The sequence below is a fragment of the Podarcis gaigeae genome (assembly GCF_964106915.1).
Source record: "Podarcis gaigeae genome assembly, chromosome: 11".
NCBI lineage: Eukaryota > Metazoa > Chordata > Lepidosauria > Squamata > Lacertidae > Podarcis > Podarcis gaigeae.
In genome coordinates this window covers 6,163,021-6,187,397 of record NC_139687.1, presented here as the reverse complement: position 1 = coordinate 6,187,397, position 24,377 = coordinate 6,163,021, and the positions used below count along the sequence as shown (strand labels likewise).

General features: G+C 41.4%; 1 protein-coding gene across 1 annotated transcript in view; it reads left to right on the top strand.

The window, feature by feature from the left end:
• Positions 1 to 204: 204 nt before the first annotated feature.
• The window catches only part of LOC310826819 (splicing factor C9orf78-like), a 36,682-nt gene continuing 12,509 nt past the window's right edge, over positions 205 to 24,377 (top strand). Inside the window, 2 exon segments of the mRNA XM_083702166.1 lie at positions 205 to 222; positions 18,792 to 18,886. Of these exon segments, the coding sequence (XP_083558292.1) occupies positions 18,845 to 18,886 (42 nt within the window). The 5' untranslated portion in view covers positions 205 to 222; positions 18,792 to 18,844.

Here is a 24,377-nt window from a genome sequence, read left to right as displayed (position 1 = left end):
GATAACAGCAGAGGAATTATTGGAGTGAATAATACATGTTGCGCATCTTAAACCTTGGCAGAGGAGAAGGATGTTGTGAGAATTTCAGATGTGTGATGATCAGAAGTTCACTGGAAGTCATCTCCTTGGTGTAAAGTTGTTAGAATGCCTAAGAGGGCCATAGCACAGGTAATAGGTTATTTTGAATTCCAAGAACCTAAATATATGTTACATTGGAGACCTGTGAGTGAATCTCGTGGTGTGTTTAGCCCTTTCGCTTCAGCTGTATTTCCTCCTATCTGAGGATGAGGTTTAGGTCAGGGAAGTGGCACAGGGGGAAAGGGGTTAAACGCCCCTTTCTCTAGGGCCTCATTTTTGAAGCCCCCTGAAATGTTTTGGAATGCCACTGGTTTTTCTAATGGTTCCAACTTACAAGAGTCTGATGTGGTTCCAGCCCAGGTTTTACTTCAGATTTTCCCTTTCTGCACAAGATTACACTAGGCAGAGGGCCTTCTCGGTAGTGGCGCCCGCCCTGTGGAATGCCCTCCCATCAGATGTCAAAGAGAAAAAACAACTACCAGACTTTTAGAGGACATCTGAAGGCAGCCCTGTTTAGGGAAGCTTTTAATATCTGAAGGACTATTGTATTTTAATATTTTGTTGGAAATCACCCAGAGTGGCTGGGGAAACCAAGCCAGATGGGTGGGGTAATAATAATAATAATAATAATAATAATAATAATAATAATTGTTATAATTATTTGTATTGGTACTACAAGTTTTAAAAATAAAAGCACACTACTCTGGATTGTTTGTCTGCATTTCCTTGGGCGCATGAAGACTCTTCATCCCACCGCGATGTATACTTCCATCTTTCAAGTAAAAATTAAGGAAGAATGGCAGATCAAGTTGATGGACTATATGGAATTGGCAGAAATGACTGGCAGAATCCCAGACCAGGGAGAAGAGTTGGTGGAAGAAGATTGGAAAAAATGTAAAGATTATTTACAGAAATATTGTAAAATTAATGAGCTTTAGAAAAATGGTGGAATGAAGTTATATGGCTTTGGCAGAAATGTTATAAGGAACAAGGTACAGATAGACTGTTAATGTATTAAAGGGGGGGAAAAAGGTCAGAATATGTTAATATTAATTACAGGACAGAAAACGGAGGAAGATGGAAAGGAGTTGCTGAAACAGTTAATTGAAGTGGAATACAAAAAGGGAGGCGTGAGGAAGTCAATGAAACAAGTGAATGAAAGATAAGCTTGAAAATATTGGAAGTGTTTTTAAATGTTCTTGTTTTGTTTTGTTAATTTAATGTTTTATGTAGTGTTTTTGTTTCTGTTTCTGTTTTTGTATTGTATTATATTATATTGATTTGTTTAATTCTTTTTCTTTCTTTTTGTAATCTTTAAACTCTTAATAAATATTATTTAAAAAAAAAACAAGTAAAAATTAAATCACTGGGAGATCCAGTCATGGATCTCCTGTGTAATGTGTAGCTTGGGCTGGAGATAAAATGAGATAGAAGAAATGTTTATTCTGTGGCCTTATCTATGGTATAAAACCATACGTAACCATTATGTAACAGCATAAGACCACTCTCTTGGAAGTTAATATTGAGAACAGTCATTTGTTGAGAGTGCTGAGTATTTATTTCCAATAATAATAATAATAATAATAATAATAATAATAATAATAATAATAATAATAATAATTTATTTTTACCCTGCCCATCTGGCTGAGTTTCCCCAGCCGCTCTGGGCGGCTTCCAACAAAGATTAAAAACACATCAAAATACATTAAAAACTTCCCTAAGCAGGGCTGCCTTCAGATGTCTTCTAAATGTCAGGTAGATGTTTATCTCTTTGATATCTGATGGGAGGGTGTTCCACAGGGCGGATGCCACTACCGAGAAGGCCCTCTGCCTGGTTCCCTTAGACATTATTGGCCCTGTGTTCTTTCAGAAGATGCAATGCTTATCAAGCCAGTTTAAGCCTTTGATATAGATGGGGCCTATAGAATTTGAAGTGGAATGCAAGTGCTGTTTTCTGCTACAAGCACACTTAGGGTATTGGGTGAACTGATTTGCATGTGTGAGGAGAGGTCCTATGTACATGTGCATGTGTGGGATGCTGTGGTTTTGTTTCCCCAGATGCACAACTTTAGTTCCAGAGCAAGAAGCAGTACTCTGGAGAAGCAAATGGTTCCAAGTCCCCAGATGACCTGCTTTGTCCTCCTGACATCTTTGTATCCATTGAACATAGTTAAAACATTTGCAAATGACAGTCTTAAGAGCATGACTAGATGTTGTTATACCCTTTGGAAACCAAAAAGTGCCTGCCCTCTTGAATCTCTCTTGGCTAGTAAAAAGAATTCTGGTTTCACAGCTCCAGTGTCAGTGATGTAAAGCCATAATCAGCCGAACCGTGGTACGTTTTGAGCAATATATATTGCACTGCAGGGTTCATGGGTAATAATCTCTAAATGCTCTCTAGCAAAAGATAGTTTCCTGAATAAATGAGGCACAACTGGGCATTGTTCCAATGAAAACGTTGGCTAGATGCTGCTGCTCTGGCTAAAGACATTGTGAATGGAATAGCTTCAGGCCACTGCTGCAGAAAAGAACGGCATTCCCCATCCAAATGGAAAAGAGAATTGTAAAAGTGTGAAGTTGCTCATAAATTTGGAGATTGGGGGGGGGGGGGTGGAACCCAAGAGCTGTATTTTGTGGCATGAAGTTGCTAATCAAGCAGGAATGCTGGAAGCAGTTGTGTACATCTCAGAACTGTTCCTAAATTTGGGCTGGTAGTCATTTTCAGGTATTAAATATAAAATGTAACAGACACAAAAAAGAGCTTTTCAGTTCCTGTTTGGCAGTGGAACAGAAGAAGCATTTGTAGAAGACATTAGAAACGGCATAGCCCAGTGCAATAGGCCACAGAGCTGTGGGTCTGAAAAAGTATGCATGTTATATAGGTTAGGTTTGGGATGAGTGGCACCTCATAAATTGTCTCTCATGCATCATATTTCACCGTATGAATGAAACTGCCTGATCCAAACTCAGTTAATTTGTCCACAAAACCTGGTGTTGTTCACCCTGACTGGCAGTGGGTCTCCAAGGAGACAAGCAGATGGCTTTCCCAGCCCTCCCAGCTTCTTCTCCTTCCTCCACTTTCAACTGCGGCTGCCAAAACATGCCAGATCCTGATAGAACGGGGTGTGTTTGTGTGTGGCATGATAGCAGCTTCCTTGACTCTCATAATGTGAAAATTCAGAGTGCTGACAAAGCCCACACAATCCCTTAAAAAGTCTATATGTACATGTCCTTAGGAAGAAATAGAGATGGAGAAGACATGCCAATTTAAGGTGATTTTTTTTTGCAAATGTAGCTCCACGCTGCTGACACTGCCATTAATTCAGAAGAGATAGAAAGGGCTAAGTGATGAAAAACTCTTGGCTGGAAACATGAAGAAATTATGTTGAGGAACTCATGTAATAGCAGAAGGTAGTCATAGGTTTATGGTCTGTATTGATTAGCTAATAGCAAGGAAAGGCAAAGTTCATGATGTTGCAGAAAAGAGTTGGCTACCTGAACCAGAAAGAATTGTGTTCCACTGCCAATTTGCAAGTTCTTGAGAAGGATCAGTTTCTAGAACAGGCATAGGCAAACTCGGTGCTCCAGATGTTTTGGGACTACAACTCCCATCGTCCCTAGATAACAGGACCAGTGGTCAGGGATGATGGGAGTTGTAGTCCCAAAACATCTGGAGGGCCAAGTTTGCCTATGCCTGTTCTAGAACAACTGAGCCTGTAAGAGGAAGGAAGGATTTATGTGTTGGCACCAATTTATGAGATGTATTGATGGCCATGAATTTGGATGACTTTAAAATGGGTTCCGATACATTAATGTATCTGAATACATTAATAAACCTACCAAAGGCCATGATGGACACATACTACCTCAAGTGTCAGCACCTCTGAATGCCAGTTCTGAGGAGGACATTGCCTTCATGCCCTGCATATGGTGGTCTTCCCTTAGGCATCCATTGGTCACTGTGAGAATAGGATGCTGGACTTGAAGGGACTTTGGATACTTTTTATGCTCTTATGTGGCTCTGCAGCAAACAGAAAGTATGTCTCAACTTCAGACCTTTCCATATGACAAAAAACTTAGCAGGAACTCAGGGCCAAACTAGACACGTGTGAATACAATTGGTGCACGTGCCCTTTTCTTTTTCTTCCTTTTTGTTGTTATGTACGTAGCAACCTGGAAACCCTGGGGTGTGGGGAGTAGTTTAATTTTCCCCACGCTGCCATGATCCTAACACTTTCTGTATCAGGAGCTGTGATCTCTATTTCAGGCACCATGGCGGCTATTTCTGTAACAAAAGCAGGCAATTTCATTTGGATCCAGTGCAATTAGTTCCAGTGCCAACACCCAGTTCCAAAGCGATGGAAGAAAGGTTGTCCTTACTCCAGAGGGGACTGTCATGTTTCAGGGAATGGAAAAAGTGTGGGCTATTGTGGGGGGATTCTTACAGGGGAATGCATAGCCTTTCATGACACATATTTACGAATGTGTGAGTGCACGAGGTCTCTGGTGGTGCTGGTACAGGTGAATCAATTCCAGGGAGAAAGCAGAGGTAAAGGGCTGCCCAGGGACCACTTCTTCCAAAAGAACCTGACAGTAGCTCTGCAGGTGTAGGGGAAACTGATATCTCTACAAGAAGGGTGCATGCACACAAAAGCTCATACCAATAACAAACTTAGTTGGTCTCTAAGGTGCTACCGTTTCTGTGTGCTGCGCTGGTGCTGGCCAGAGCAGCTTTGTCACGCCGGCCACGTGACCCAGAAGTGTCTCCGGACAGCGCTGGCTCCCGGCCTCTTAAGTGAGATGAGTGCACAACCCTAGAGTCGGACACGGCTGGCCCGTATGGGCAGGGGTACCTTTACCTTTTTTAAGGTGCTACTGGAAGGATTTTTTTTTAATTTTGTTTCGTCTGCAACAAAAGTGATACTGCACATTTATTACACAAAAGAGAGGTTGTCATATTACTACAAAATGGTGATATAAAGATAGCGTTGGTGAATATATAAATAAACCCCAAGCATAGCCATTCTGGGATGCTATTTGACTCTGCAGTAAAGCAAGCTGGGAGTGGCTGCCAGCCTCTACAATGCTTCAAACACACATTCACTCTGCCCTGCCATGTGGACACTGATTATTATTATAATTAATTAATTAATTTATAGCCCGCCCATCTGGCTGGGTTTTCCCCGCCATTCTAGATGGCTCCCAACAGAATATTAAACAGAGTAATACTCCAAACATTAAAACCTCCCCTAAACAGGGCTGCCTGTTAGATGTCTTCTAAAGGTCAGCTACTGTAGTTGTTTATTTCCTTGACACCTGGTGGGAAGGCATTCCACAGGGCAGGCGCCTCCACCGAGAAGGCCCTCTGCCTGGTTCCCTGTAATCTCACTTCTTGCAGTGAGGAAACTGCCAGAAGGCCCTTGGAGCTGGACCTCAGTGAATGATGGGGGTGGAGATGCTCCTTCAGGTATACTGGGCCGAGGCCATTTAGGGCTTTAAAGGTCAGCATCAACACTTTGAACTGATGTCTTCGTGTATCTGACTTACGTGTAAATTAAACCCACATTTAAGTATGATTTTTGTCCCCAAAGTGACCTGTGGATGCATTACCAGGAATAAAAAGCGTAGGACAAAATGGAGACTCCTGAAGGATTACTCAAAATTCATCTGGATTTATTTGCACAACATTTCAGGTGTGTGTGTGTGTGTGTGTTATGCAGTGTCCACTGTTTATTGAATATTTGTTTGTGGGGAGAGAATACAATGTTGCATCAAGCAACTGTCATTCTATACTTCCCAGTGCAGCTCCCCATAACTTTCTTTACCACCAAAAACTTGTTTTTTTAAAAAGCATGTTTATTGTGCATGAGTGCTAAATTCACCTTCATCACACAACCTGACTTTGCCACTATGGAATTGAAACCCACCCACAAATTAGCAATAGCCTTGATGCATCTTTGTCTTGCAATACAGTATAGGTAACTTCAGCTCAAGTCATTAAAGAAAGCTTTTTAAAAAAATAAAACAACAACTGGGATCCTATTTCCCTTTCAGCCAAGCCACCAGCATCCTGAAACACCAAATACAAAGTGCTGCCAATTTATCAAAGCCCTACCTGTCCTGAGAGGACTGCAATTTTATATTACTTTTGGCCAGGGGGTTCATTTTACAATTCTGCCTGTGCATATACATTTCTTTAGGTTTAAGAAACCCAATTCAAATGCTGCCTTGCCGGAGAATCTTTAATCTTGCTTAATATGTCAGCTATGCTAGCAGAAAACGAGACCACCCATGTTTGTATACTACAAGAGAAAACCAATTCTCTCTTCATTATTCAAACCAAGAAACAAATCACTACAGTGACACCCAGATCTTTCCTATTTTATCTTGACAGGATTTTGTTTCTGCTGTGTTGCTTTTCTTCCTCCCACCCCTGGCTATTGCCTCCTGTTTCTCTTTATGGTAATTGAAGTTGGACCCAAAAGCCCTGAGAGGCTTGTATCCTCTCTTCACATGAGTGACGCTTCAGTGATAAACTTGAACTTAAACTTACTGAGGTGTAACTGAGGGTTCATTTGATAGCTAGTGGTTTTCAGCAGCACTGCGGGGCTTTGGGGGCTCGACGTGCGTGAGATTGTTAATGTCCTGTGAGGGAAAACAATAACACATTTCATTAATGCGTTCATGTGTGAAGCATCCATTAGTGCACTCTAGGTATTAATGACGTTATGCTTTAAAATGACATGTGGGGCATGACAGGAATTGCAAGGTCTGATGAGAACAGATGACAAGATAGGCAAATATTTGAATGGCTTCATTTGCCTGCCGGTCAAAGGATGGGCGGAGGAGACGTGAGCAAGGGAAAACCTGGAAATGATTCCGTTCCATCTGTGTGCGGATTGGACTGAGTGGCAAGTCGGAGGGAAAAGAGTTAGCACTGATTCAGGAAAGGATTTACACAAATAGCTATAAAGCTTTTAATGTGTGTGTGTGGATATCTATCCGTTTGTATGCTTGTATTTATGTATTTATTCCAGAAAGACAAAGGGATGGGTGATATCCAAGTACGGTAAGTCCTGCACTGCAAGGGATTAATTAACTTGAAAGAAATACTATCTCTTTATTACAAGGGTTAGGCTGCAGTTCTATGCACATTTTGAGAACAATGGGACTTACTCCTGAGCAGGCATCAATGACTGGTTCACTCCTGGTTGTTTTTAGTATGATGTAGAGTGTGGAAAACAGATGGAAACAAATGCCAATTGTCAACATATTTCCTTGTATACATGAATTAAAAAGTACCAAAAGTGTGGCAAAGCAGAATAGCCTTGTTCTAACACACACACACACACACACACACACACACACACACACACACACACCTAGTTCAGGGGCCTGATCTGTTTCACCCGCAAGCATTTTTCTGTTTCTCCAAAGGTTCCCCAGTGGTGGGGGAAAAGGAAAGACACAACACTGGGAGGAGTGGAGTCTAGTGCTGTAATGAGCATGCAAACTGCTCCTTCCCTAGTCATGAGACTGATCATTTAATGAGCAGATAGGGCAATAACCCTCTTCCTCAGGTGATCTGCACCAATCAGCTGGGGAGGCAGTGCAACCGCATATGTATGCGCACCCTGCGCCTGTACAAGAGCGTGAGAGAGAAAGCAGGGGGTGACCACACCCACTTTTTGCCATACACACACCTGGCATGTTGGCTAAGGGCATTGGCAACCCTCAGGCCAAAAAAAGGTTAGCCACCCATGTTTTAGGCGGATTCTTGACCTTTGCAGTGCTGAGTGAGGTAGTAATTAGCCCATGACAGTCTAGCAGTGAAGCCAGAGAAATGCTCTTCAGCACCCGGGACAGCTCTTCAGAAGGATTGACCATTTGGAAACTGGATAAACTGTTGTGGGCACCATAGCTGTCAACTTTCCCCTTTTCTTGCGAGAAATCCTATTCAGAATAAGGGAATTTCCCTTAAAAAAAGGGAAACGTTGACAGCTATGGTGGGCATCATGCACACTGCAATTATGCACACATGCAACTGCACTCACTTGTCCTCCCCCCACCCCAGTCCTCAATTATAGTGGTCATTCTATTTTTTAAAGCCTGATTTCATCTTCCAGGGATTGAGACCCTGTAGGCAACAGGGAGGGCTCTTCCCAGTGCCTGTGTGCCCATAGGTGCTGCGCTGGCAACACATAGGCATTGTATCAGAGGGTGGCCAGACTATGGAACAGAAAACAAATTGGCCTCTGTTGGTTGCTGGACTCCAATTCCCATCAGCTCTAGCCAGCATAGTTAATGGTCCAGGGTGAAGGGAGTTGGAGTTCTGCAGCCTTTCCATAAATCTTGATATAGGCCTGCCCAGCCAGTACTTCAGCTGACAGGGTCTTAAAGAGGCAACCTCTTGACTTGGAGCCTTGAACTTTGATGCTACCATGTGGCTCCTGCATGCCAAATCAAGCAGAGCCTAACAGGGGAAGGAAGGAGCCAAGCGTGTTTGTGCACTGAGATGAAAAGAGCGTGCAGACTCTGGGTTAGCCAGGTCCAGGTCATTTGACTCTGGGTCAAAGAGCGGCCTTCTGTTTCAGGAGCTGTGTAGGCTATTCCCCGTCCGACTGGTTTCAATGAGCTTGGAGGGTCTGGGAGTTCCAAAAGCAGCTTCTTCCTGAGCCGCATCACTTCAGGCCGCCTGAGGCCAGGGGGGTCATGACACTAATATGCATGCAATAATGGAGATTATACCAATGGGGCTGGGGCTGTTCACAGGAATAACCTAAAGCTGGGCAAATTATTTCAGTGGACAGGTTCACCAATAGGTCACTAGACAGCACTGAGACATTTGTCGATGGGAAGCTTGGGTTAATATCCTTCCCTCTCCAACCCTTGATTCTGACTCTTTTTGTTTTGCTTTGTCAGGCCTGTCTGTTTGGGTTTTTGTGATAAATTAGCAGATAGGCCTAGCTTGGAACATGGCTGGGTTCTTGCACAAGATTCGGGAAGAAAACGGATGTGACAGCTGCACAAGCCAGTCTTTGGATGACAGTACTGCACATCTCAATGCCATCAAGAATAATTTAACATGAATGATCTGACATGCTTGGCAGAGTCTCTGAGAAAGAAGGGGAGGGAGGGACTGTGGGGGAATGGAGAAGGCACAATGTTTTGCTAACTCTGATTAAAAAGACCTTCTATGGCTACAATTTTTCGATTTAGCCCCAGAATAGAATTCTCTGCTTGGTTAACATCATGCGGCCCACATTATCTGACGGTGTGTAGCTGCTATTGACTAGGAAGAACAAAGGAAAATATGCCCCCCCCCATCTTCAAGAGTTAGTCTTCAAAAGAATTAATCACATACTTGAAATATTCAGAAGCCATCCACATTCAGGGTGAGGTTGGCTGTACAGTATTTCTCCCTTATTTTCCTTCCTACCAATCTTGATTCCAAAGCCAGCTTGAAGACATTTGTTACTCATATCAGACCTCACTCCTGCCCAGTTAATGATTTCAAACATTGTTTAGCTTTTTAAAAACAAACAAACAAACAAACAAACAAACAAACAAACAAACCAAAAACAACCACCTTTGCTCAATAATGTTTCCTGCAGATTTTATATAAAATGGCTTTAAATGGAAATAAGCAATACATTATTGAAACTTACAAGCCCTCAAATGTCAAAGTAATCATTAATGGCATTGTAGTTCTCCTTTTTAGTTCTACCATAGCAATAGCAATAACGCAATAATTTATTGTGATAACAAATACATATAAGAGGTTTTCCATTCATAACACTTTTCTACCAAAGTTAGAGGAAAATATGACTAGGGAAGAGGATGTTACTAAGATTTCGATATCCATAAATTTCAATGTTGCTTTTCCTGGAAGGGGCTTGAGATTGCATGTAAACCCCTTCATTAGTATCCATTAGTACCTAATTAATTTAGAATTAATATCTGTTAATACCTACCTATTAAAGATTACCCACAACTGTAGTATGGCTGAAAGAGCTAAGCTTTGTGATAAATTGTTTTCATATTAAGTCAGTGCTTTACTAGGTATTAGTTGCTATTATTATTACAAAACATAATATACCATTTTTAGATAACGAAGTGATAAAATATAGCCAAATTATGGGCATTATTCATTTTAAGAGTTGCTCTAGTGGAAGCCAGCACAATGAGTCCTGCTAGTGCAACGGGGATTTCTCTGCTCTCCTCTCCTGTGCCCCCCAAATCTACTCTGAGGGGACAGGAGAACCCCCCAAATAGCACACAGAAGTGGTGTAGGATTTGTCCTTTATATGTCATTGCAGGATGAGCACTTTCAGCCAATTCATGTCCTTCAATTTTTTTCAATTTATATTGAAATTTTATAATGTATGTTTTTACAACATATAATAGTTACAATAATAGTGTATGGAAGTTCTGTGGAAAATTCTGTCATCCGCCTCTGCTTTGAGTTTTTTAAGGACATAGCAATACTCCTAATGCTAAAATAACTCACATTACATATGGTAACTATCGACTGAATTGTTCTGCTCCTTTACAACATGTCTTAGAGGCTGTCCCAAGCAGAAATGCTTTAAAACAAAGCCTAGGTTACCACTTTTAAAAATGAATATAACTTGATAAGCAGCAGAACATTCCTGGTGGTTACATGAAAAGAATGCTCAGATCTGTCTGGCCAACGTTGATGGTTCTTCTAACACAGCTAGTGGTGGAGGCCATTATGCAATGTTGATTTTAAATATAAACACTGAATATACAAGACGAAGCATAAAAACACCCTCTCCGTATGAATTATCCAGTGGCCATAGAATAGCACCTGAGATATTTTGACCTTTCCGAGTAGAAAATCACTGAGGCTAAATGGCAAGAAGCCAGAGGCAAACCATGACATTCATGTACAACATAGCTGACGACTCTTTCTTCACATTGATTACCTTGCAGTAGAGGAATGACATATATGTTATGGACCGATATCCCTGATTTGGTTTCAACCCAAATAATTCCTTAACAGTGTTGCCTGTTAAATCAGCCAAATTAACTGATAGGTTACGATACAAAGGATTGGGTCTAGGTGAAATGTTTGAAAATTGTTCCCTGTTTGGAATTGTATTGCAAAAGTAGCTGATGGTATTGTTTCTTTTTTATTATTATTTGTTGGCTGTCCTATGAAAAAAATGATACATGGGGATTTGAACATGATGGACTATTGTGGATACCTAAGAAGGCATGAAAGATAAGATTTACTCATGTGTCTGATTAGTCAACCTTCTATTTGGCATCAGTATTTGAAATCCAATGATTTTTGATGTTGGAATCCAGTCTTGAATATTTGTAGAATTGTCAGTTATGTATAGAATATTTCCCCTGATTAATCTCTTAAATAAAAATTCCTATTAGCATAACCCCAGTATATTCACTTTTCTGAGACAGTAATGGCAGAGTGAGATAATTTGCTATTTAATACACAAAGCTACTATTAATTAATTTATTTAATTTACACTTGACATTTTATATTGCCCAGTAAACCATATATTTTTTGCACAGTTTTGCATTGTCAGAAGGTACCATCATTTTAAATATTTTGTCTTCCATTCTCTGTTACAATAACATACCACAGTCAAATTAATACCACAATCAAAATAATGCCAAAAAACAACAACAAGCACACTTCAAGCTGTTGGCCCTTTCAATTAAAATTGGCCTTCTTCGGGCCCACCTGATTAATCAACTAAGAGTGAAATTCCATCCATGTCTACTCAGAAGCAAATCCCCTTTAATTCAACAGTGATTCCCTGATAAACGTGTGTAGGATTAGAGGCTAAAGTTTTAGATAATTAATCTACTGCTTAAAATGATTTAAGTTTGCAGCTCTAACTGACAGAAATTGATAGCTGACATGCAGTATGGCATTTTATAGCTGACATTGAATGGATTTAGTATTTGACAAGCATTATTGGAACTCTGACAATATTTAATAAGTGGGAGTTTAAGGCATTTGGTAATTTACACTTGACAACAATAAATAAACAGATATGAAACTGCCAACACATTTAAAGAACAACTATTTTTTAAAAAACCCACTATGATCAAATTCAAAGTTTGTAATGTAAAATCTTCATTTATGTATAACTGTAGTTCGGACTTAGATTGTTATGCAGATTACAAGGAATAACAACAAATTAAAGTCAAAAGTAATAAAATTACGCTTTTTATTTCTCCCCTATTAGTCAGTTCTGAAGTTCTCCTGTATTTTATCTCTTCACCAAGTTTTCCCTCTTCTGCACTAAAATTATCCTCAAGACCATCTTTAAAGCAAAAACCTTCTCTAAAGCATCCCAATATCACTTTGGCCTTTTACAGCTGCATGGCAAGCAGAACTTATTGAGCAGGTGAACCAGTCTCCAATGACAGCTGTCCCTGTACTCTGACTGCATACGCAACATCTCTCTGGAGATGAACAAAGGTTATTAATACCCTAACACTGCAACACAAACAATGGACAATATACACACAACTTTCCGTGAACCTTCACCTTCATTGATATGCCTAGTCTTACCCTTGAATAGAAAACAAATATATAAAGGGGAATCCCTGGTGATGTTATTTTCTGTATTGAGAAATTTACTTTTTAAATTATAAAATAACCCCAACTTTTTTTAAATGAGAGGAAGTAGCTAGGTTTAGCTAGGAAGATTCATCATGGAGATTGAGGTTAATTAACTATGGCAATTGGCCAATAAAGCTCTGACCTTAAATGAGTTAACAGTTGCTACTCTGCTGCCACTGCAATGCCCGACTCCTTGTAGGTGTGATCAGAGTCCAGGTAGACCAGGCATCCCTCCATAAACTTTTGTTCCCAGACTTGCATCTACCTTAGAGAAAAGTGCAGAACCCAGAGATCAGAGAAAGGTAGCTTGTTATCAAAACCATATGTGATTACCTCTTTCTTCACCACCAGCAAATCACAGCTTCTTAATAGGCGGAGTAAGTCCCTCTTTTGGTGGGACGCGGGTGGCGCTATGGGTTAAACCACAGAGCCTAGGACTTACCGACCAGAAGGTCGGCAGTTCGAATCCCTGCGACGGGATGAGCTCCCATTGTCTGGTCCAAGCTCCTGCCCACCTAGCAGTTCGAAAGCACGTCGAAGTGCAAGTAGATAAATAGGTACCACTCCGGCGGGAAGGTAAATGGCATTTCCATGCGCTGCTCTGGTTCTCCAGAAGTGGCTTAGTTATGCTGGCCACATGACCTGAAAGCTGTACGTTGGCTCCCCCAGCCAATAAAGCGAGATGAGCGCCGCAACCCCAGAGTTGGCCACGACTGGACCTAATGGTCAGGGGTCCCTTTACCTTTACCTTTTTAAGCCCCTCTTTGCCCAGCCTTGTCAAAAACTTGAGAGAGCCATGGCCAGGGTCCATGGGAACTGTATAACTAGTTCCCAAGGGATAATTGGACTTGTATTTTGCGAAAACCAGCTCCAAGTTGGTAAGGGCAAACCCCTCTGGAAGAGAATTGAGAAAGCAGTTTTGAATATGACATAGCAGTTGGTGGGGTGGTGGAAAGTCGATAGCCCTGGTTAACTCTGGATTCCAGTGGGCCACCAGTGAATCAGCTGAAAGGCCATCAACATGGGATAAAACATCCCCTACCACTCTCTGGAAACCATTTGGATCCATTAAGTGGCGGGGGTGGACCATCCAAATCAGTCCCACCTCCCTGCGGAGGGGAAGGGTCGCGGAGAAGTCCAGTTGCACCAGGAAGTGATCTGACCATGGCACTTCTTTCATTTCACTTTTACTTAGTGTCAGATCACCCACGTCAATAGAGGTGAACACCAGGTCTAAGCCATGTCCGCAACTATGAGTTGGGCCAAACTTATTCAAGGATAGCCCCATGGAGGCCATGCTTTCCACAAACTGTTAAAATCCCTTAGATCAACCAAACTAGGTATCTCCAGGAGAACATCTGCCATGACCTGAAGCAGCTCAGGCAGGGAATCCTTGGTGCAGAGGGGAGGTCGGTACACCAAAAGGAATCCTGTACTGCCCCTATTGCCCAACTTCCAGAACATGCACTTAGAAAACTGGGTCTTCCCAATAGGACACCCAGTGTAAGCTAGTGACTTCCTAAAAATCACTGCAACACTCCCTCCCCACCCACATGACCTGGGTTGCTGTGCATACGAGAAACCTGGTGGACAAGCAGTGGCAAGGACAGGCCCATCTGCTTCATCCAACCAAGTCTCTGTCACACGTGCCAGGTCAAGTCCTCCATCCACGATCAAGTCATGGATGGCAGTGGTCTTATGAATCATTGACCTGGCATTGCACAGGAGCACCTTCAGGTCATGTGGGTCTCCCTTGTTGATTCCAGTATCCATCAGACCCGGAGGCAGGGATAGTCTTCAAACAACGACTAAACCTGCCTCCTTGGTAATGACATGGTCTGGTCATAGCATAACTCCTCCTCCTACCTGTGATCACTGAGATCGGGTGTCCCAGTGCATCCCCCCCGTGGAACCTGCCCGAGCCATTCTGTTGGCTGGGGCCCACTCCCAGGCAGCCTTGACCCTCTCCCCTTAAAAACCAAATACAAACTATATAAAGCAATATAAACTAATTAAAAGCAAAACAAAAAGCAATTCAGTTATATTAAAAATTAAACTAATCCCCAGCCATACCATAAACCAAAATCTAAAACACCACAAATTAAAACTATTTTAAAACATTTAAAAACATTTAAAAGCAGTCACTGATTTAGGGCAGGGTGAACTGGGCCCCGCCCCCCAGGCCAGATGGAAAGGGCCTTGCAGGGAGGTGGCCTTCAGCACTCACAGCCGGTAGGTTGTTAGACTAAGATTTGGGTGACCCGAGTTCTAGTTCCCATTCAGCAATGAATGACCTTTGGGCAGTCAGTGTCTCTTAGCCTCACAGGGTTGTTGTGAGAATAAAATGGGGAGAAGAACCACCTTGAGCTCCTTGGAGAAAGGTAATAATGACCACTCCCCACATTAACTGGGCGGCAGCTTTTGTGTGGTCACGCGCAGCCCCCAGGGACTACAAGACACCTGGCAAGGTAGCTGGCTTCGCCCCCTCCCCGAGCTTGGTACCTGGACGTTCCCGCCTAGCCTTGACAATTAGCTAATCCCGGCTTGGGGGGGGGGGGCGTTGCCAAGGGTGTTGGCCAGGTAGAGTCAGGACCGCCCCACAGTTATAATAGGGGGTGTAACTTACCTGTTAGTCCTCAGCTGGCTCCAGAACTTTCCCCATCCTGCCCTCCCTCAGTTCATGCCTTCTTTTGCAGTTTAACCTTCTTCTTTACAGCTATGCGGGTGCTGCTGCGGTCTTTGATGGATGCTATTGAGGGACCAGGAAGGAATTTTCTTGCATTGGCAGGTTTGGCCTTCCCCATAGCAAAACGTCACAACTTTGGCAGTTTTTAGGCCTTGGCGGAATCCTTTAGTCTATCTTCCTTCAAGGGTTGGGGTGTGAAGCGGTGACCCAGGCCCCCCCTGTAGCAGCGATCCCAGGGTTCCCCGTTAAAGGGGTATTTTGAGGGGAGGCATTGGCCATATGCCAATGGGTTGTCAGTGTTCTCCCCTACGACGTGGCGAAATGGGGGGCGGGCTCTCTGCTTGAACAGACGTTCTCCAGAGCCAGCCCACTCCCCATACACTTTGGATAACCCTGATGTTCCCCAGATCCCCGGCTGGGGACTGGAAGGGATAAACACCCAATGCCCAAGCCATGGTTTTCCTACATCTGAATGTTTAATAAAGTTGTGGCCAATTTTAATATAATAATAATAATAATAATAATAATAATAATAATAATAATAATAATAATTTATTATTTATACCCCACCCATCTGGCTGGATTTCCCCAGCCACTCTGGGTGGCTTCCAACAAAACATTAAAATACAATAATCTATTAAACATTAAAAGCTTCCCTAAACAGGGCTGCCTTCAGATGTCTCCTAAAAGTCTGGTAGTTGTTTTTCTCTTTGACATCTGGTGGGAGGGCGTTCCACAGGGCGGGTGCCACTACTGAGAAGGCCCTCTGCCTAGTTCCCTGTAACTTGGCTTCTTGTAGCGAGGGAACCGCCAGAAGGCCCTTGGCGCTGGACCTCAGCATCTGGGCAGAACGATGGGGGTGGAGACGCTCCTTCAGGTATACTGGACCGAGGCCATTTAGGACTTTAAATGTCAGCACCAGCACTTTGAATTGTGCTCGGAAACATTGTTGGGTGCCATTATTCTGCCTGGGGGTTGCCTGGGGTTCGGGGGGTCTCCGCCTGTCCACGCAAAATGTAATAAAGATGAATAAATAAATAGATCTTGCATCAGATATTCCACTACCATACAGTAGACTGGATTGGATAAGCATGTGTTTATCTTTTCCTTTCTAAAATGGATGTGACTTTAAAGTGATTTGGCTGCCTGATGTGTCATATCTGCTGGGGGTGGGGGTGGGGGTGGACCTTGATATGAAAGCTGCATGCAGGGGAAAACACACCACTTCCCTCAGTAGTTTGTTCCAATTACCTTGGGTATAAAATTTGTTCCTGCCAGCCATTTTGACTCCCCCACCCACTAGCTATAATTTCTAACTAAATGGATGGATGAGTCCGTCCTCCCTGGCAGAGAGTCTGCTTGAGGAAATGGGATTAGGGAAACCATCTGAAATGTAAGTCAGAGATTGAGTACCACCAGCCCTTGAAAATAATGGCAAGTAGTTTAGATTTGATTAACCGTGCAAAGAGGAGCCAATGGGAGGTGTTCAATGGAAAGAGTGAAAGGGTCAGATCAGCAGCAAGAAAATAATTACTCGCTAATTGACAACACTCAATAATTGGTAATACGCCTCCCAACATTAATATGAGTTAGCAAGGCACTGCTGCTTTTAAAAAAAAAGGAAGTTCAGCTTTATATTCTGAATTCCCATTCAGTAATGGAATGATCGCCCCTGTGAATATTTTTCTTGATTCCTATTTAGAGAGAAGGCAGCAATCCAAGCACAGCAGCCTTGTCTACTGTGCCACGGCATTTTGTACTGACAAACATTCTAATAAATCAACTGAGGCATGGCATATTTCATTTGGATCCTAATTGCAGTTCTCTCTCATTATTGATATTAATGACCCAGTGGTTCTACCAGTTAAGTGACGAACTGAGCAGACAGTATGGTCCATAAGCTTAGCTGCCTTTTTTTCTTTCAAAGATTCAAATGTGAATTAGAATATGCATGCAAATTGGAGCCTAAAAGAAATGGTTGCCTTTCAGCACTATTGAGTTAGCTCATTTTATTGGAAATCAAAGTAACATTAACAAGGCAGTGTGTCTCAGCCACAGCGTTTAATAGTGCCTCATCTCCACCGACTGCACTAGGTGTCACTAAAGGAGCTATTAGCAGGCTCCATGGTGTAACAAGGAGAGCTTTTTTCTATCTTCTTCTCAAATCTCTTCTATTTCCGTAATTAACAGTTTCCATTATTATTTTTTTAACTTAGTGGGAGAAAACCAAATTGCTGCTTGAATGCAACCCTCTTTTGAATACACAAAAATAAATTTACTTGGGCCAGATTGAACTCCATCCCCACTGAAATATATTGCTACAGTTTTAATGAGCCCAGGAAATTCTGAATTTGAAACCTGCATTGCTTATATCAGGGTGGGCAGCCTTAAAAAAAAAAGTTGAATGCTGCAGTACCTTGGAGGCTGAATACTGGGATTGGAATCAAAAGTAGGCAGGGTTGGAGTCAAAAGTGTGTGTGTGTGTGTGTGTGGGGGGGTGTTAGACTCCCAAAATTGGTGGTGCTCAGACCCAAAGGGACCACCCCCTTCTCTCTCCTGGCTGTCACCCTTTTTTCTCTTTCTGGCACTCCCCTCCCTCTCCCTTTCCCCTCTCCTTGCCAGCTGCATCTAATTAGGCCAAGGGCTGCATATGGCTCTAAGGCTGAAGGTTGCTGACCCCTAGTCTATGTGGTTAAGCAGGAAAATGGATGTGATGGTACCAAGCAATATCTTTATTTACACACAGCTTCATGCCTGCATTTTTACTTTTGCAGCTCTGCTTTTCTGTTTGTTCTCAGATTTAATATGAGTTGTTGTTTGTTGCCACACATGACAACTGTTTTACAATCTTTCTCTTCCTGCTTGAAAATGCAGACTTCCAGGAAGAATGTCCCATGGTTCTTCTGGTTAATTTGTGCCATGTCCAGCTGTTCTACCAATGTCCTGAAATCCAGCATTTTCTGTTTTCTGCAACTAGTCCTCTAAAGGTGAACATGCTGTGTGACTGGGTGAGACGGTATTGTGTAGTGCCACAGTGTACTGGTGGCACTAAATGTAAGATATATTTATTATAACAGGATCAGGTTACATCACTTCTACTAATGCAACATCATATCCTAAGATAGATTCCTGAATTTTTTTAAAAATAAAATCTTCTTTCACATATCCTAAAATGTGGAGTTAAAAACAAGATATAGTTCCTTTCTTGATCCATTGAGGTCATTTTGAATTTGAACACTTGAAAGATACTTTGTTCCTTTCCAATCCTGAAATCTGCAGTAAAATATTTGCCAAGTGTTTTTGCTGAAGGCACTGAAGTTCTGGTATACTCTCCCTGTGGAGATTCATCAGCCTTGCTCTTTACTATCTGTTAGAAATAAATGGAGAATGCTTTTATTTCCTCAGGCTCTTCATCAGGGCCAGCCCAAGAAGTTTTGCTTCCATTGACGAAGGCCAAGATGACACCCTCTCGACTCCGTGTTTCAGAGCCAACTCGACTGGTAGCTAAACCTTATTTCAGCACTGCTGACAGAACAGCATCTTCTGGGCAGCAGGGAGGCTTAATGGTGCAGGGCAGGCAGTAAAGCACACAGCTCTGTTCTCAAACAGCTCATAGCTGTTGCTCACCCCCAGGATCTCCCACCTGAGGCGACTGCCTCATTCTGTCTAATAGTAGGGCTGGCCCGCCTTTTGAAGATTTTTTTTTATTAAAAAAATATTAACAATTTCAACATAACAAATTATCAAAAGAAATCATATTCATTATTCCCCCCTTTTTTCCATCCCACCTCCCCAACAAACCCTCCCCCTTCCCCCAAGACTTTTCTCAGCTCCTCTCTCTCATTTCTCAACTCATATTGTTCTCTGCATATTGTAAAATTGTATACATCCTTATATTATCTATTCACTATATTAACCCAATAAATTTGTGTATGTTTATTCAAAACCTGCCAAGGAGTCCAGTTCATTTTGTTGTCTTTTTAAATAGTTTGTAAAAAGTTCCCATTCTTCTTTAAAGTCACAGTTGTCCTTATCTCGCAGTTTGGCCAGTTCAGCATAGTTCATCAATTTCTCTTGCCACTGTTCTTTTGTCGGGGTTTCCTCATTCTTCCATCCTTGTGCTATCAAGACTCTTGCCGCTGTTGTAGCATACATACATAAGTTCTTTATTTTCCTTGGCAGGTCTTGTCCAGGCCCTCCTTTTAAAGTTTCACTCTGCTGCTGATTTTTATTTGACTTCTAAGTGACTGATACTCTTAATTGTTTGCAATTTTTTGCAATACAAAAAATTAGGGCAGACTTCAACTATCTTCTCCCATTTGCACAAGAATTTCCATGTACGTATGTAATGGAGCCTCCCTTTCTCTGCCCCCTCCTCAAATCTTCTCCAGAGAGTCAGGGGAGCCCCTGGAACAGATTTAGGGAGTGCATGAGCGGACAGTGTTCTGTGGTACAAATGTATATCCTTGCGCTGATGTAACAATAGTCTTAGCACCATGATGGTAGTTCTCTTTTGTGGTTAAGCTACTCTGGTTGTTGTATGAACAGAATATATATTTTTTTTTATAAAGATATTTATTAGGGTTTTTTATAAAAAATACAAAAATAATAAACAACATTCCTTTTGTCTTAACAAACTTTCAAACCTTTTTGGACTTCCTCACGTTTCCCGTTCACACTTACATTGTCAATACATTTTTCCAAGCAAATTATCATGTAATTTATAGTCGCTCTTTTAAATGATAAATAACAATTCTTCAGCAATTTTTGTTTTCTAAAATCTCACTTATCTTCCAATTCAAATCCAGATTAGTGATGGCCAATTTTTTGTAATCAAGCACCCTTCTTAACATTCCACCAAATTACAATATTTTTGTAAATAAATCTTAAATTTCCTCCAGTCTTCTTCAATCTTTTCTTCTCCCAAGTCTCGGATTCTGCCGGTCATTTCCGCCAGTTGCATATAGTCCATCAGCTGCATCTGCCATTCTTCCAGTGTGGGTAAATCTTGAGTTTTCCAGTTCTTAGCGATAAGTATCCTTGCTGCCGTTGTAGCATACATAAAGAATGTTCGGTCCTTCTTTAACACCTTCTGGCCGACTATACCCAGGAGGAAGGCCTCTGGTTTCTTAGTGAAAGTATACTTAAATACTTTTTTCAGCTCGTTATATATCATTTCCCAGAAGGCCTTCACTTTCGGGCAAGTCCACCAGAGCTGAAAGAATGTTCCTTCATTTTCCTTACATTTCCAACATTTATTTTCGGACAAGTGGTATATTTTAGCAAGTTTAACAGGGGTCATGTACCATCTATATATCATTTTCATTACATTTTCCTTCAGAGCATTACATGCAGTGAAGTTCAGCCCAGTGGTCCACAACCTTTCCCAGTCTTCAAACATAATATTATACCCAATGTCCTGTGCCCATCTTATCATAGCAGATTTAACCATTTCATCTTGTGTGTTCCATTTCAACAGCAAGTTATACATTCTTGATAATATCTTACTCTTTGGTTCTAACAGTTCTGTCTCTAACTTCGATTTTTCCACCTGGAATCCTAACTTTTTGTCATTTTTAAAAACTTCTTTAATCTGAGCATAATGTAACCAGTCTAGCACTTTACCCTTCATTTTCTCCAAACTCTGCAATTTCCAATTGTCACCGTCTTTTTCTAATATTTCCCAATACTTTGGCCAATTGGCCTCCATATTGAGTCTCTTCCGGGCCTTAGCCTCCAGAGGTGAAAGCCACCTTGGGGTTTTGTTTTCCAACAAGTCTTTGTATTTTGTCCAGACATTAAATACAGCTTTCCTGACAATATGGTTCTTAAAGGCCTTATTGGTCTTGACTTTATCATACCATAGATATGCATGCCAACCAAATGCATTGTTAAAACCTTCCAGATCCAACACATCCGTGTCTTCAAGAAGTAGCCAGTCCTTGAGCCAGCAGAAAGCTGCTGCTTCATAGTACAGCTTTAAGTCCGGCAGGGCAAAGCCACCTCTTTCTTTCGCATCAGTTGGTATCTTAAACTTAATTCTAGGCTTTTTGCCCTGCCAGACAAATTTAGAAATATCTCTCTGCCACTTCCTGAAGCACTCCGTCTTATCCACAATTTGTAATGTTTGAAACAAAAACAACATCTTTGGCAATACATTCATCTTAATAGCGGCAATTCGGCCTAGCAAAGAAAGTTTCAATTTTGTCCAACAGTCCAAGTCTCTCTTAATTTCAGACCAGCATTTTTCATAATTATCCTTAAATAGACTCAGATTTTTTGCTGTTATATTTACCCCTAGGTACTTAACTTTTTTCACCAATGTTAGTTCTGTTTCTTTCTGAAACCGTTCTGACTCTATGTCTGTCAAGTTTTTCCCTAATACTTTAGTTTTCTGTTTATTTAATTTAAATCCCGCCACCCGACCAAAGTCTTGAATCAATTCCAAAACTCTTTTTGTACTAGATTCTGGCTCCTGCAGGGTCAAAACTAGGTCATCTGCAAAAGCTTTAAGTTTATATTGTTTCGCTCCGACCTGAATCCCTTGCACCAACCGGTCCCCTCTGATAAGATTCAGGAGCACCTCCAGGACTGTAATAAACAACAGCGGGGAAATTGGGCAGCCTTGTCGTGTTCCTTTTTCAATTTTAAACCCTTCCGTAACCACATTGTTGACTATCAGTTTTGCCTTTTGTTCTGAATATATCGCATCAATCCCGTTTTCAAAACCCCTCCCCACTCCCATTTCTTTTAAATTTCCCTTCATAAACTTCCAAGAGATATTGTCGAAGGCCTTCTCCGCATCTATAAAAACTAACACTGCTTTGGTATTAATTTCTGTTTGCAACAGCTCCAAAATGTCAATAATATTCCTTGTATTGGCAAACATGTGTCTGCCTGGGAGAAAGCCTGCTTGGTCCTTGTGTATTACTTCACTTAAAACTCTTTTAAGTCTGTTTGCCAAAACTTCAGCAAATATTTTGTAATCCACATTTAAAAGGGAGATGGGACGGTAGTTCTTAAGCTGTGTCTTTTCAGTTTCTGATTTTGGTATCAATGTGATAAAGGCTTCTTTCCACGATTCCGGCGCCTTCTTCCCCTCCATAATCTCATTGCTGACCTCCATCAGTGGTTGTATCAGATAGTCATTTAATGTCTTATAATACTTGGAGGTCAAACCATCTGGCCCTGGAGATTTGCCCAGTTTCATGTTCTGAATGGCAAGTTCGATCTCTTGTCGAGTTATTTTGCTATTCAAGAGTGTTCTATTTTCCTGTGACAGTCTTTTGAGCCCATTTTTTCCCAAGAATTGTTTAATTTCCATCTCATTTTGCGGCCCTTGAGTGTATAGTTTTTTGAAATATTTCTGGAAACACTTTCTAATTTCCACGGGGTTCTGGATATTTCTTCCTTCAATTTCCAAATTTGTTACTGTATTCAACTTTTGCCTCTTTTTTCAACTGCCAAGCCAGCAGTTTCCCACATTTGTTTGCCGATTCAAACGTTTTTTGTCTCATCAACTTAATCTTCCATTCAATTTCCTGATTTATCAATTTAGAATATTGTGCCTGGTGGAGTTTAATTTCTCTCAAGATCGGCTGCGATTTTGGATTTGCTCTTAACTTCTTCTCTAGTTCTTTGATTTTCTCCAAAATCCTGTCTTTCTTTTCATTCTGTGTTCTTTTCTTTATAGAATTCTGTTGTATCAAGAACCCTCTCATGACCGCTTTACTTGCATCCCAGATTGTTCTTTTTTCCACCGTCGTATTCAAATTTATTTCAAAGTAGTCCTTTATAACTTTTTGGGCCTTCTTATGATCTCTTGATCTCTGAACAAATTGTCATTCATCTTCCATCTAAAGGAACCGGTTGGTACTAGTATCATGTCCATTTCAAAGCATTATGGTCGGAGCAGGTCTTTGGGCAGATTTCCACTTTTCTCACCTTAGGTGCCAGACCTCTAGAAATCCATATTTGGTCGATTCTTGTCCATGTCAGCTGGGCTTCAGAAAAGAATGTTCCTTCTTTTCCCAAGGGGTTCTTTGTTCTCCATATATCAATCCAGTCCATATTATCTGTCATTTCAAAAAAGGTCTTTGGTAGTCTGCCGTCTTTGGTAACATTTTGTCTTTGTGACTTATCCATATTGGTCGATACGATCCCATTCATATCTCCCATCATAATGATGTTATCAAAGTCCAGATATTCCAACATAATCCCTTGCAACTTCTTGTAAAATTCTGATTTCCCTTCATTTGGAGCATAGATTCCTAATATCAAAATTTTCTCTCCTTGATGCTGTATTTCAATTGCCAAAATTCTTCCATGGTCGTCTTTAAATAAAAATTTTAGGTGAAAGGCTCTCTTTTGCATATATCACCACTCCTCTCTTCTTAACTTTGTCCGAAGATATAAATTCCTGGCCAAGCCTTTTATTTTATTAATACTTTTCTGTGGAGCCTAGTCACATGTGTTTCTTGTAAACAGATAATATCCAATTGTTCCTTCTTTAATATGTGAAAGATTTTCCTCCTTTTTTCCGGGCTGTTGCAGCCATTAATATTCCAGCTCAAAAGTTGCAGGGACATCCTGGATAAATCTGGTTATTTTCCTTGGGATGGTGTTTGGTTCTGTGGGTCTTTAGAGTCCACAGGTGTAGGTACCTCTGGTGGTTCGGGCCCGGGGGGTAGTTCAAGTCCTTTATGAAGGTCTTCTCCGTGGGCACTCAGAAATTTATCTCTATCTTCCAAAGTTCTAATTTTAATCTTCCTTCCTCTGAAGGTAAAGGACAAGCCTTGTGGAAAATCCCACCTAAAGATGATTGAGTTGCCTCTCAACAATTTTACAAGCTCCAAATATTCAGATCTAAGATCCAACAACTGTTTAGGAATGTCCTTATAAATTTCAGTTCTTCTGTCCAAAATGTCCAGAGACTTCCCGTAGTGAAGGCCTAAAATCTTGTCCTCTCCTCCTTTGATCTCAAATGTTATC